The 15,504-nt window shown below is 39.9% G+C and overlaps 2 protein-coding genes across 2 annotated transcripts; one reads left to right on the forward strand and one right to left on the reverse strand.

Moving 5' to 3' along the window:
* Window positions 1–912: 912 nt before the first annotated feature.
* Window positions 913–5,556, forward strand: LOC117574867 (protein suppressor of forked). The gene is made up of 9 exons (XM_034258889.2): window positions 913–1,187; window positions 1,249–1,571; window positions 1,640–1,915; window positions 1,979–2,282; window positions 2,586–2,777; window positions 3,197–3,610; window positions 3,770–3,877; window positions 3,937–4,255; window positions 5,128–5,556. Exons 1-9 carry the CDS (start codon window positions 1,152–1,154, stop codon window positions 5,373–5,375), a joined length of 2,220 nt encoding a protein of 739 aa, XP_034114780.1. The 5' UTR covers window positions 913–1,151; the 3' UTR covers window positions 5,376–5,556.
* A 957-nt stretch (window positions 5,557–6,513) lies between these two features.
* LOC117574851 (zinc finger protein 853-like) lies at window positions 6,514–12,489 on the reverse strand. Its single transcript, XM_052008522.1, has 2 exons — window positions 11,318–12,489; window positions 6,514–9,373 (listed from the first exon to the last, which is right to left on the reverse strand). The coding sequence occupies exons 1-2, from the start codon at window positions 11,783–11,785 to the stop codon at window positions 6,791–6,793; spliced, it is 3,051 nt and encodes a 1,016-aa protein (XP_051864482.1). The 5' UTR covers window positions 11,786–12,489; the 3' UTR covers window positions 6,514–6,790.
* Window positions 12,490–15,504: the final 3,015 nt, after the last annotated feature.

Below are 15,504 nucleotides of genomic sequence, written 5' to 3' on the forward strand. Positions count from 1 at the left end.
ACAATATGTCTGTCGATTTAAATGCGTTTCGTTTCGTTTGATTGCCACGCTTGATTGTTTTTCGTTCGTTTCGTTTTTGTTATTTGATATTTTTTGTGGCTCTCGATGTATCGCTGTGAATCGATATGCACTTGCACTTTTCTATATGTAAATCGATAGACGAGTTTTATGGCAAGGTGGCATCACGCCAAATAACGTTGAGTTACCGCTATGCGCAGTGCAGCATCGAAAGCAACAAGCTGTTGTCCAACGACAAATCACGGTCTCAGCTTTTTTAAACTGTATATTATTTAGCACTCAAAAAAAAAATACAACAAAATATGAACAAAATATATGCACAACTGATATAACGTGTTTTATTTATTTTTCTTTATTTACGTAAATTGTGTATTGTTGTTTTAAAACATTACGCCAACAGGGCGAATGAAGTTAACAGTTCAACGTAGCGAGTCAATTTGATTGTGAGCTGTAGCACTGGAAACGTTTCGATTTTAAATCGAAGGAACAATCGATTATTTTCTTTCGACAGAAAAAAAAAACGATTTTTTCTTACAGAATCGCTTATTTAGTTTTTTTTCATTATATTAAAAAATTACTAAATTACTTTGTACTGCAACGAAGGAAATAATAATTACGAATCCTTCTGAACTATTGATAAGAACATTTATTGGTTTTTTTATGGTTAATAATACTCTTTAAATACGTTTAGTTTATGTCCTTTCCATTTCAAAATATAAGCTTCAAATTAAAAAAATAAATAATTTATTTAAGCGAAATTCGTAAATTAATTAATTTTTTGTAAGAACAGGGTAGCTTTAAAATTTGTTGAAAAGATCGGTGCTCCGAAAGCATCGAAGTCACCCTGTTGGTATTTTTATGGCTCAGTATAGTTATTGAGTGCGGTATATTTGGCAAGTGTATGTGCGGTCACACTGCACGATTGCTTCAGAAGCCGCATTTTATTTTATTTGCCGACAGTTTTCTTTTCTTTTGTTTTTGAATGCAAACTATGATTTAGTGAACTGCAGTTTGTGAGTGAATAAATATATCGAGTGCAACACACTACTGAAGAAAAGCAGCAGCTGCTGCAGCAAAACATTATTAGCCACACTTCCAAATTTGCAAGCCGGCAAAACAACACCAACAACACAATGACTTCTGCAAGGGATTTGATTAAAATTGACATAGTAAGTGCACAATATAATAAAATATATATTGCTTATTGGTTATGGCTTATGTGTTCTGTAGGAATGGGGCATGGAACGTTTGGTGCGCGCCCAACAAGTTGTCGAGCTGCGTCCCTACGACATCGAATCGTGGTCGGTGATGTTGCGTGAGGCACAAACGCGTCCCATTCACGAGGTGCGCAGTCTGTACGAGTCGCTGGTGAACGTGTTCCCCACCACAGCACGTTACTGGAAGCTCTACATAGAGATGGAGATGCGCAGCCGTTATTACGAGCGTGTGGAGAAGCTCTTCCAACGTTGCCTGGTCAAAATCTTAAACATTGATTTATGGAAACTCTACTTGACCTATGTGAAGGAAACCAAAGCGGGTCTCAGCACGCACAAGTAAGTGGGCAAGCACACACTTCAATCACAGCATTCGGCAAATAATACAAAAACACTTCACTTCACAGAGAAAAGATGGCTCAGGCTTATGACTTTGCGCTGGAGAAGATTGGCATGGATTTGCATTCGTTTAGTATTTGGCAGGATTACATATACTTTTTGCGCGGCGTCGAAGCCGTGGGTAACTATGCCGAGAATCAGAAGATCACCGCTGTGCGACGTGTGTATCAAAAGGCCGTTGTGACGCCCATTGTGGGCATCGAGCAGCTGTGGAAGGATTACATTGCGTTCGAGCATAACATCAATCCGATTATATCGGAGAAAATGAGTCTAGAGCGTTCCAAGTACGTACTAACTGGTGCACAATTTTATACAATACCGAGTTATTTAAACATTTTGTATTGCAGGGATTATATGAATGCACGACGTGTGGCAAAGGAATTGGAATATCATACGAAGGGATTGAATCGCAATTTGCCAGCGGTGCCACCGACACTGACCAAGGAGGAGATGAAACAAGTGGAGCTGTGGAAACGTTTCATTACCTATGAGAAATCGAATCCGTTGCGCACCGAAGACACGGCGCTGGTGACGCGTCGCGTCATGTTTGCCACCGAACAGTGTCTGCTGGTGTTGACCCATCATCCGGCCGTTTGGCATCAGGCATCGCAGTTTCTGGATACCAGCGCACGTGTTCTCACCGAGAAAGGCGTGCGTAGTCGAGTGTTGAATGCTAACCAAAAATCGAAAATAGAGGAGAACATCATGTTTTTCAAAATCGAAATCATTCTGTTGTTGCTCTTTGTTGTGTGAAGTGTCGCCACTTGGGTAACGTGGCACATGGCTTTATTGTTGGCTTTGCCAACTCCAACTCATTTAATCCATTTGCTGCGTTGCCTTTGCCTTTGGCCGCACGCATTTTACTTAGTTTAGCTATGCCTTTAATCTTAAGACTATTTTCTTGTATTTAAAAATTATAAGACTTGGTTTTAATGTTCGTTTCGACTTTTGCAGGATGTGCAGGCGGCCAAAATCTTTGCGGATGAGTGTGCCAATATTTTGGAGCGTTCCATAAACGGTGTACTAAATCGAAATGCCTTGCTCTATTTTGCTTATGCGGACTTTGAGGAGGGACGTCTCAAGTACGAGAAAGTGCACAGCATGTACAACAAGCTGCTCACGCTGCCCGATATTGATCCGACGCTGGTGAGTCTCACGGCAGCAAATTGTTGAAATTAATTAGAAACGCTTTTTATATCCCCTCTACCCATAGCGTAAAAGGGTGTTATAACTTTGTGCAGGCAGAGAAGGCATCTCCGACCCCATAAAGTATATAAATTCTTGATCAGCGTCAACTACCGAGACTATATAGCCATGTCCACATGTCCGTCTGTCTGTCAGTCCGTCTATATAAACACCTACATTTCAGAGACTATAAGAGATAGAGCTATACACTCTATGGTATATTAATTTGGTATATTTTAAAATTAATACCGCACTTTCATTGCTTTCATTGAAAATGGGGTATTCCACAGTCGAGAACCCTCGACTGTAGCTTTCTTACTTGTTACAATTTATTCTATAATTGTTAACTATATATTTTCTTTCCTCGCCGCTTCGTTCAGGTCTATGTGCAGTACATGAAATTTGCGAGACGCGCCGAGGGCATCAAATCAGCGCGAGGCATCTTCAAGAAGGCACGCGAGGATGTTCGTTCACGTTATCACATCTTTGTGGCGGCCGCACTGATGGAATATTATTGTTCGAAGGACAAGGAGATTGCGTTTCGAATCTTTGAATTGGGATTGAAGCGTTTCGGCGGCAGTCCCGAGTACGTCATGTGCTACATTGATTATCTGTCGCATCTCAACGAGGATAACAATACGCGGGTCCTTTTCGAGCGTGTCCTGAGCTCGGGCGGACTGTCGCCACACAAGAGCGTGGAGGTGTGGAATCGTTTTCTCGAATTCGAGTCGAATATCGGTGACTTGTCCAGCATTGTTAAGGTGGAGCGACGTCGCAGTGCTGTATTTGAAAATGTAAGTTCAAGGAATTAGTTTTCAATTCTTTCTAAGATTGCCTTGTATGATCGGTTTTATTTATTTATTTATTTCTATTTAATTTGCCCAATCTTAAAATGATTTCCTATTTATTTTCCCACACTTTTCTTAACTAATGTTTGTGCTTCATTTCTTCAGCTAAAAGAGTACGAGGGCAAGGAGACGGCACAGCTGGTGGATCGCTACAAGTTTCTCGATCTGTATCCTTGCACGAGCACCGAACTCAAGTCCATTGGATATGCCGAGGTAAGTTCTCAACACATTTCCCTTCGCTCGGCGGCTTTATCACTTCAGCTTTGTTGCAGAATTTGGGCATCATATTGAATAAAGTGGGAGGCGGCGGCGGCGTTGTCGGTGTTGGAGCCAATAGTCACAACAACGATGCCGAAGCCGATGGCGAGGCAGCGCAACCGTTGCCACGTCCCGACTTCACACAGATGATTCCCTTCAAGCCGCGCTCCTGCGCTCATCCCGGTGCACATCCGCTCGCCGGCGGCGTCTTTCCACAGCCGCCAGCATTGGCGGCGCTTTGTGCCGCTCTGCCGCCGCCCAACAGCTTCCGTGGCCCCTTCGTCAGCGTGGAGCTGCTCTTCGACATCTTTATGCGTCTCAATCTGCCAGAGTGTAAGTTCGCAATAGTTGTTGTTGTTAGACTCTACAAAATTTGCTGGCTGTGAATTTGCAGCAAATTCGTCAAATAAGATTTGCACAGAGGAAATGCTTATATATACATAAATTTAATTAGCCAAATGAATTGCTAAGTTTATGCAAAGTTAATTAAGAAATTTCTTATATTACCTATATTTTCAGTGATTGCCGTAAACTTCTTGATTTCAATCAATTTATGCTTTAAATGGTGATGTCTTAATCAAGTTAAAGCAAATCAATATACAGCACATAATGCGATAGATTTGTGTATATCAAATTCTATATGCAATTTAATTAGCTAAATTCATTTTTATTTAAATGTATATGATTTGCCAAACAAGGGAAGTTAATTAAGAAAATGCGTCTATTTCAATTAATTTATATATTGAATAGTAATGTCTCAATCAAATTAAAGCAAATCAATAATATGAGAGATTTGGGCAGAAAGAAACTTTTGTATACAATTCTTATTTAAATGCATAAAAAGTTGCAAAAGAGTAGTAGGTATTATAAAAGTAAATGTATGTAACAGACAGAAGCAGTCTTCTCCGACGCTCTAAATTATATATATACTTGATCAGCGTCAATAGCCATGTCCGCCCGTATGAACACTTAGACTTTTCGAATAAGTAGCGTAATTTTGAAGCTTAAATGATTTGTGTAAATTAGCTTGCTTACTTTTTAGAATACACCTGAAGCTGTACAAGAATTTTTGTTTGAAATGATTGCCATAAACTTGTTATTAATCGATTTATTATATATTCACTTCTATTCACTTATTATTATCATTATATATTCACACTATTCACTTCTTTTAATGACGTATTCTTGGGATTCTTCTTTTGTAGCTGCACCTCAACCGAATGGCGACAACGATCTGACGCCAAAGATCTTTGATCTGGCCAAGTCGGTGCACTGGATTGTGGACACGAGCACGTACACAGGAGTGCAGCACAGCGTGACAGCGATGCCGCCACGACGTCGTCGTCTGCTGCCCGGTGGCGATGACAGCGATGATGAGCTGCAGAATTCGGCGCCGCCCACCAACGATATTTATCGCCTGCGACAACTCAAGCGTTTCGCCAAATCCAATTGAGAACTGTTTCTATTTTTTTTTTTTTGTCGTGTATTGGTTACTCAATTTTTTAGCAATTTTTTTTCTCCCCCTCCCCAAACAATTTTTTAACAATTTCTACCATTGTAAGTAAAAATAATAATAATAATACTAGTAGTAAACAATAGTCGATATTTAGAAGACAGCATTAAACAAAACAATGAAAAACTAAAACAATATTGGTTTATTCTTCGTTTATTACAAGGAATTAGCCTCGTGCATTACATTAAAGCTTAAATAGTTTTATTTCATTTATTTGGGGAGTATTTGCTAATACAACTAGTTTAAGAGTAGAGAAACGAATAAAAAAACAATTTAAGAGTATGGATCAGGGATTTTTTTCAAAATAAAATGTAAGGAAACAAAAATAATAGCTAAAGTACAAAGCCAGTAAAACGTTACCAAAGGCAAGAATTATTTTCGGCAGTCAAATATGGAAATAATTCGTTTGCTAGTATTACTTTGACAGATAGAGGGAAAAGGAGAAATAGGTCCAAACAGCCAACATACAGCCTGTAAAACGTTTACGTAAGTTTACTTGGGCAGAAAATGGCAATATACATAAGCGAACAAAAATAACATAACAAAATCATTTGCAGCTTGAAGCTTAGAGGTAAATATAGAAAGAGAGAGAAAGATAGTAAAGTAGCAGCCAGCAAAACGTTTACGAATGTGTCTGAAGCAAATTAAAACAATAAATATGGTGTGATAGTAAGTAGTTTAGAAACTGTAGTAGGAATTCAATTTTAATAAAACGAAGATTTAGAAGTTCCTCTATCTTTCTCTGTGTCTACTTCTCGTTGCTACTGTTGTTGCAAGCCAGTTAAACGTTTACGAATGTGACATTAACCATGAAATGTCGGTTAGTTTTGGAAGTTAAAAATGTGATATTAAAAGCTAGAAATATAAATTTAAAAAGTAACGTAGTTTTCTAGGCAGTAAAACGTTTACGAAAACAGCATGAAAGAAGAACAAAAAATAAAAAAGAAATACTGTTTACAAGTTGGTAAACAGTATTCATTTAAAAAATAAAAGCTGATTTAGCTGAACTCTATCAATGAATAAAGAGTGACCTTTTCTATATCTCTCTCAGTGTCTACTTCTCGTTGCTACGAGTAAGCCAGTTAAACGTTTACGAATGTGACATTAACCATGAAATATCTGTTAATATTGGAAGTTAAAAATGTGATATTAAAAGCCAGAAAAATAAATTTAAAAAATAACGTAGTTTTCTAGGCAGTAAAACGTTTACGAAAACAACATGAAAGAAGAACAACAAATAAAAAAGAAATACTGTTTACAAGTTGGTAAACAGTATTCATTTAAAAAATAAAAGCTGATTTAGCTGAACTCTATCAATGAATGAAGAGTGACCTTTTCTATATCTCTCTCGGTGTCTACTTCTCGTTGCCCGTATCACCATTCGCATTGGCCGTGCATCGCTTGCGATGCTTATAGAGTCCGGCATACTGAGCGAACCGCTGTCCGCAATTCGAGCAGCTGTACCGCTTCTCGCCGCGATGCAGATTGAGATGGGCATAGTAAGCGCTGCCCACGACAAAAGCGCGATTGCAATACGGACACACTTTGTCCCTGATATTGAGATGCGCACGCGTATGTCGATCCCGCTCGTGGGCCGTATAGAAAGCCTTATCGCAGCGGGAGCAGGGATAATCCCGCTGCTCGGCATGACGCTTCAGATGCTGATTTAGCTTGCTGGCATTCACAAAGCCCCGAGCACAATGCTCGCATACATAAGGCAGCTCCTTGGTGTGACTGCGTTGATGCACACGCAACGCGGTCGAGTTGAAGAACTTCTTGGGACACTCGTTGCACGCATGCGTCCGCTGGCCGAGATGGCGACGCAAATGCGCCAGCAAACTGGTGCGAAGCGAGAACTTCATGCCACAGATGTGGCAAATGTGCTCGAGCGAAGACGGTGAATTCGGTGAAGAATTCCTTCCACGTTGTTGCTGTCCATGCACCTGACGTTGATGGCGCACAAAGTCCGAGCGTCGCTTAAAGCTATCTGCACAATAACCGCAGCCAAAGGGTGCCACATGTTGCTCGAGGAATTGCAACGGCTCGTAATACTCGTAGCTGGCCTGCCATGCCACACCGTGTTGCACAGCCTCGAGTCGCGCCTGTTTGCACTGACGATACTGACACCGAAACTCGATCAAACGATTCCGCAAACGCTCCAAACTGATCTGCAAATTGCATTCCTCCTGCAGCCGGGTGCACAGCGATTCTAGCTGCCGCTGTCGCTGCTTGCGCTTCGTGTAATCCGGATGTTGGGTGCACCACAACTGCTCGTAGCTGCGATACACTTGGATGATCTTCAGATTGCTCTCGCGCTGCTGCAGTGTCTTCTGTAGCTCACAGCTGATGGGCACAATGTCATCCAGGAAGCTGAAGACCTGATAGAAGCTCCAGTTGCGTGGCCGATCGTTGCGTTGTCGATCGTTTTTCTGATCGTTGCGTTGTTGATCGTTGCGTTTATGATCGCTTTGGTGATCTCGTTGCCGATCGTTCCGTTGCTGATCGTGTTGCTGATCGTTTTGATGATCGTTGCGTTGCTGATCACTTTGCTGTTCCCGTTGCTGATCGCCTTGCTGATCGATTTGCTGATCGTGTTGCCGATCGTTCTCTCGCAGTTCTCGTTGCTGTTCGCCTTGCTGATCACGTCGCTGATCGTTGCGTTGCTGTTCTCGTTGCTGCCTCTCGCGGCGATAATACTTGATGTAATCGATGAGCTTGCGATGCAACATTTGCCAACTGTAACTGGTGCCAGCAAATGCGTTCAGCTCGTTGGCGATTTGCTGCCAGCCCTGGCGACGCTCTACGCGCGCCTGATAGTCGAGATGATTGGGATCCCAGAGCTGTGGTTGCGCCTGATACAGTTCGATCAGTTTGTGTGTTTGTGGCAAGCTCAAGCGCACACGCAACGCATACGTGTTGCCGTCGTTGTTGGGCTCCGTTTGATCCTCCTTCAACTTCCTTAAATTGTGCAGCGGTTGCTGCAGTGGCAGCTCCTCAACTTGTGGCAAGCTTATTTCCTTTGCCTGGTCCTGATCCGCCTCCTCCACTTGCTCTTCGACTTGTGGCAACGTTTCGCTCAGCTGCTGCTGTTCCAGCTGTGTCATCAGTTCACCCAATGTGGCTGCTTTTTCCACTTGCTGCTGCAACTCTTCGACTTGTTGTTGCCCCTCGCAGCCGCTTTGCACGTGCGCCTGATGACTGGGCAGCTGCTCAAAGATCTTGCCACACACCGCACACACATAGGGATCGATGTGTTTGTGCAGAAATTCCATTTCCGCATAGTGCTCAAAGCGTGCCACAAATTGCAGTTGTTTTCCCTCCACGACGCTGTGCAAATAGCGTATCTTCTCCAATCGATAGCGTTTGCGCAACGATTGCAGGCGACGTTGCATCGCCAATCCGGACAACTTGATGCCACACATACTCAACGCCAACTGGAGGCCACGATGTGCCTCATGACGCTGCCGCATCGTTGCCGTGCAACGCAATCGCTTATGCGCATTGTGCCACAGGATCGGATAGTGTTCGTAGATCTCCAACAGCTTCCGATTCTCACGTGCAACGTGCTCCTGACGCTTCAGCAGCGTCTGCTGTTCGCCCAGAAATCTCAGTTGATCGTAGTGCACGAATTTCGACCCATCATCGAGTTCATCGTTGCCACCTTCGCCCTCGGCATCGAGGCGTTCGCGTTGCTTGATGTAACGTTGACACAACGTCGAGACGCGGATTCGCACCTCGGTGACACTAAAGCTGCGACCGCAGTGCGCACTCCAAGCCGAAGTGATGCGACGCCAGGAGTCGCGACACAGCTCCACGTTGCGGAACTCGGGATGTGTCTGGTTCCACAGGCGTGTCTCGGAGCGATACAACTCGATCAGCTGCTGCACGTGCTCCGACGACAGCTTCTGGCTGTTGTTCTCCACAGCGGGGGGCAAACTCTATATACAGAAACGAAAAAAGCGATAAAGATTCATTAACAAACACGTTGGAGAAAATAGTAACTTGAAAGCTAAATGAAAGTATTCATAAGTTTATTAAAATTGAAATAAAATAGGTGACACATCATTACAAAAATATCTAACATACTAAACTACATTAATTTTGGGATATATCTAGAAATTCATAAATACGTTTTTGTTTAGAATTTTGTATTAGAATTAAAACAAGTAAGAAAGCTACAGTCGAGTGTACTCATTCTCAAAATATACCAAATATACTGCAAAAATACTGAAAACACACACGGCACAATATACCAGATTGTCAGCCAAAGCAACTAAGACCCCTAGGAAGTAGGCGTTTTTGCCCATACAAAAGTATTTCTTTAATAACTTCCACAATTTTTATCTGATCGCAACGAAATTTTCAGGAATCATAACTACTATAGTTATTACCGTATATAATTGTAACTCTAGCTTCAAAATTATGCTTGTTATTCGATTTATTTTATTTGCAGGGGCGGAAGGGGGCGTGGCAAAAATTTGAAACAAACTTGATCTGCGTGCAAACATAACAAATGCTGTCGAAAAAAGTTATAGCTCTATCTCTTATAGTCTCTGAGATCCAGGGTTTCATACGGACAGACGGACATGGCTATATCGTCTTGGCTGTTGACGCTGATCAAGAATATATATACTTTATAGGGTCGGAGATGCCTTCTTCTACCTGTTACATACATTTCCTGTCGGCACAAAGTTATAATACCCTTCTACCCTATGGGTAGCGGGTATAAAAAAATATCGAACAACTATCACTAAACCACATTCTTATATTAAGTCAAGAAAATATAATGCAAGTTTTTATAGGCCAAGTTAGGAACTTAAAAACTGTATAAAAATAATCATAAATTCATTTGAATTGAAATAAAATAGGTGTCACAAGTAAGAAATCATCAGTCGGGTGTGCTCGACTGTGAGATACCCGTTCAATAAAAGCAAAACATTTTCAAATATACTAAATTAAAATATCACAAAAATACTAAAAATATACCAAGGCTATATGTGGAATATTGATATAGAACTACATCCATAATATAGTATACATTGGAGTGCTTAATATATATACATATATGTATAATACTTGAATATTTTTACTTTATCGGGTCGGATATGTCTCCTTCTACCTGTTAAATATATAAATATCTATCATACTTATTCACATTATTATATAATTTTGGGATAGCTCAAGAAATGCATAATTAATAAGCGTTTTTGGAGTTAGAAACATGAGTAGTTATATGGAAGACTGTATAATACTCATCAATTCACTCGAATGGAGGTAGAACAAAAACAAAAACAATACAAACATCGCATAAAATATAATTTTGGGATAGGTCCAGAATTTCATACATTTAAGGTAGGTCAGGTTTGCATAAAAATAACAATATTTTAATACAATGAGTATAATGGGCTCAAAGTTTTTGAATTTTAATTATTTTCTCAATTTTTTTAGATTTATTAAATCCTTTTTTTTTTTTAATAAATTGAAATATTTTGTGAGATTGAATTTTAAATGTTTTTGTTTTAATGACATTTAGAAAATATGTCTCGAAAATATTAATTAATATAATTATTAATTTAATATAATATTATAAAGAAGCTAAAAGTTAAAGTTAAATTCATTTTTTTTAAGATTAATTAAAATTTTTTTTAAAGACGTTTAAACATTTTTGAAGATATATTTTTAAAATTAAGCAAATTTAGAAGATATGTTGAATTGCAGTGTAGATTTCTGACGGTCTTTTAGGTTGCCTTAGTTGGGAGTTGTTGGTTAGTGGTTAAAAAAAAAACGGTAGTTAAGGTAAGTGACTTGTTTTTGTTAGTTGTTTAAACGGTAGTTAGGCTAAGTAGTTAGTTAGCTATGTAGTATTTGTGTTTTGCACTTACAGCGTCATCGTGGCGAAGTTGCGTTCGCTCCTCGGGTCCAAGTGTATCGACGAGCAGCAGCTGTTGTTGTTGTTGCTGTTGCGCTGTCAACGTCAACGTCAGCGTCGCTGGCTGCTGCGTGTCAAGGGCATTCAGCTCTTGGACAAGTTGCTGCTTGAGTTCGTTGACCTCGCAGTCGCCAGCTGGACAAATGAACTGTTGCTGTTCGGCGAGCACTTCGTGCATAAGTTCATCCTCAATGGGAGGCGAGGACAATGATAATGATAATGAGGATGGGGATGAGGATGACAATTCCGATTGCTGCCAATCGGAATGCCAGAGTTCCATATGTTCGGCGAATTCGTCGAGGGCGCAGAGGGGACGCTCCTCGCATAGTTCACACTCGATGCCATAGAGTTCGCCAGCGCAATTCCAAGTGTAAACGGTGCCGCATTTTTGACGCACTTCCTCAATGTTGGGCAGCGCCATCTGTCGGGCACTCGACTCGTATTTTGTTTACTGTCACTTTTTAAGCGGCTTATTTTCTAAATCGGACGCACTTGTTATTAGATCTGTTTTTTTTTCTTTTCTGTGTTTTTGTTTTGTTGTTTGCCTGTTTTGCTTTGCGAGACAATTGCGACTGCGCAGCTTCTTGGCTTCTGACGTTGTGAAAATGCCAAAGAGCTCAAGCAGCGGGCCAACAAACCCGTTGCGGGCCATCTCACACACACACCTGCACTCTTAAACACACACATGCTCACGCCTGCTCACTCAACACACACACACACACAACATGTGAGGTATTCTTGTTGCTGGGTAACAACAACAACAATCTTGTTTTGGTTCGTCTCGCTTTGACTTTTGCCTCTTTTGCTGCTTCACGTTTTCTCTTTTGTATGCGTGCGTGTGTGTGTGTGTGTGAGTGGGCAACAGGTAAACGTAACAAACATAAACATGACAACGCGCAAATGAGCAGCGTGTGTGTGTGAGTGAGTGCACAACAACAGCTGAGCGCTGTCCGCCCCATCTAAACAATTGTATTCACTTTACGTCTGCGCGCACAGTTCCCACATTGTTGTTGTTGTCGTTGCCGCAATTGAAATTTACACATTTTGTTTGCTTGGCGAATTCGCTTTGATCTCCACTCTGCTTCTTCTTGCACAACAGCCGCCTTTTGTGCTGCTTCCCAAATGACATTGGCAGACTTGTGGTTGACCAGGGCTGGCGAATGTTGTTTTCAGTGGTGCCACTGTTTCAAAACTGATGAATGCACCCCAAATGTACCAGAAATATTTGCAAATTAATTTATTAAATTGTCCTTATTGTTAATTTCAACATAATATCATAATATGCATTAAGTTGAGCACAATGGCGTATCCTTTTTTTGCCTCAAGTTATGTAGAGTGTGCAGCCCTAATTCTAATTAGCATAATCTGTGTAATCGCCCATCCATCACGAATCGATAAGCGCCGCCAATTACTATCGATACGTAGTTATTTGTCGGTGCTTCGCGCGCGCCTACTCCGAAAAAAGTAGTGGTAATTTGGAAAGAAAATTGTTGTTATTTTCGGTCGTTTTGAAGTGGTGAAGTGGTGGAACAAAGTTTCCAAATTCAATTGCGAATCAAATAAATACTATTTGCTACAAATTGGATGCAGCAAAACAAGTGAAAAAGGTGCGCGTATTAAAATATAAACACAGACGCATGCGTATGTGTTTGTGTGTGTGCGTGAGTGTAACGGTATTCGGGAATTCGGGAAGTGGTGGCAATTTAGAAATAAGATTTGTGTATTTTCGGCCGTTTTGAAGTGATTCGTTTTCGTCGCGGTGCTGCAACAAAGTTTCCAGATTCAATTGCAATTCAAATAAAATAATAATTGCAACAATTTAGATGCAGCATAACAAGTGAAACAGGTGTGCATCTAAAAATACTTGCTAGTCTGCAAGTCGCGATTGCACGCATGCGTATGTGTGTGTGTGTGAGCGTAAGTGTAACGGAATTAGTGAAACGGAAAGTGGTGGCAATTTAGAAATAAGATTTGTGTTATTTTCGGTCGGTTTTAAGTGGTGCTTCTTCGTCGCGGTGCTGCAACACTGTGTTCAGATTCAATTGCAAATCAAATAAAATAATAATTGCAACAATTTAGATGCAGCAAAACAAGTGAAACAGGTGTACGTATAAGAAAAATAGACACACATACATACATATAAAAACCTTGCGAGACTGCAAGGCGCGAATGCACGCATGCGTATGTGTGTGAGTGTAACGGAATTAATGAAGCGGGAAGACTTCAATTGATGATGAGTTTCAATGATATTTGCTGGCGGAGCAAGTGAAACAGCTGCATGCTAGTGTGAGTGCGTGTGTGTGCAATAAGTAAAAAATGCTCTCTTTGTCTAGCTTACTGAGCAAATTGCTAGTTGGACAATTGGACGGAGCGAGAAAGTTGATTACTTGCGGGATTTGCACTCTATGGCAAAATGCAGTGTCACGCGAGAAAGTCTATGCGCCTATCCAAACAAACAACTGTGCTCATGTGTGTGTGTGTGTGTGTGTGTATGTTCCAGTTATGCAGATATGATAAACGAGTTATTAATGCTGTTGGGACCAAATAAGGGCTATGATTTCGCGTTGGCGCCGTTACGATATTATTATTATTATTGCTGGCATGGGAGGGGGTACATTGTCATGCCCCTTCCCCTACACCCCCTTGCCATGAAAGCCTTTGCCCGCGAGTGCGAGACAAATTGCATGAAAATGAAAACGTGCAGTGGCAATAAAATGCTTTGCAGCCAAACTGTGCGGAATAACGGCAACAGGGCAAAACAATGACAGTCGCCAAGACAAAAGCAAAAGCAAAAACAAAACTAAAAGCAACAACAATAGCTATATGAGAAAAAGGAAATCTCCAGTGTGAGCCAACATGGCGAACTTTAAATGTTCTTCTCGAGTTAAAACATGCATTGGTAAGTTTACATTTTTAATTATTCATATGTGAAATTTCAATTTCAATATTTGTTTTATACGAATTTGAGGTAAATGATTTTTATATCTATTTCATTATTTTGTTTCTATTTAAATTTAAGCTGGGAATATTATTATTATTATTATACTTTTTTTTTTAAATTTAGTTAGCAATTTTCAAAGGGTTTTCTTGCTTTCAACAGCAATATGGTCGCTTAATGAAGAGTATTAACAGCACACTGTGAGAAAAAGTCGGCTAAAACAATGTAATTAGCACAAATGTACAAATTTGTGGTCATTATTATAAACAAAGTTGTGAAAAATCGTACGTAAACGTTGAATGAAGTTGTTTTTGCCCATATGACAATTTTATGCAACAAAAATGGCCTTGTAACAAAAAGTTGTATATGTTGTATACTATACTATACTTAGTATATATAGTATATATACTTTTGTTATTACAATTTTCCAAAACTTCATATATATGTTTTAAGATTGAAAAATTATTAAATCAAGATTTGTAATCTTCTTTTAAAATCTAGAATAAAACAATCTTGAATCAAGATTTGAATCTTGAAAGCACAATTTAGCACAAAAATCTATATTTAAGATTGTTTCAAATTATAAATTTTATTTCAAGATTTTCAATCTACTTTTTAATCTAGAATAGAACATTCTTGAATCAAGGTTTTAATCTTAAAATAAGATGTTATCTTAAATCAAGATTTTTTCAATCTAGATTTCTTTTGCTGTGTGGAAGTTTTGTAGACCACTCAATTAAAATGGGTTCAAAATGGGTTTATCAGATGACAAATATAATTTAGAAGTGTCTTTGGTGTCGTTTGATGTTTTGCAAATTAGATAAGTCAAAAATCGTGTTAAATATTATTTATAATCTTCAATTCGTTGCTGTTTATTTATAAAATTGTTCACTTTTGCATTTGTCATTTAAAATTGGGTTATGAAAAAAGTGGTATTGAATAATTCATTGCTTGAATATTCATGTAATTTGCTCTGCATTCGCTCAGTGTGCTATAAGAGCGAAGTTTAAGGGGAATATTCAGTGTAAGCGCAAGATAAACACGACCCTAGGGAGCTTTGACTGCAACTTTCGCGCGCGTTGCCAGTGTCAACTGCATGGCATGTGTGTGCGTCTCATTTGGTGTGTGTTTGTGTGTGTGTATATTCCTGGGTGTGTGTGTAAATAAACAAACGCATATGGCAAACACAGACAGCCGCTGGT

The sequence above is a fragment of the Drosophila albomicans genome, chromosome X (genome assembly GCF_009650485.2).
Source record: "Drosophila albomicans strain 15112-1751.03 chromosome X, ASM965048v2, whole genome shotgun sequence".
Taxonomy (NCBI): domain Eukaryota; kingdom Metazoa; phylum Arthropoda; class Insecta; order Diptera; family Drosophilidae; genus Drosophila; species Drosophila albomicans.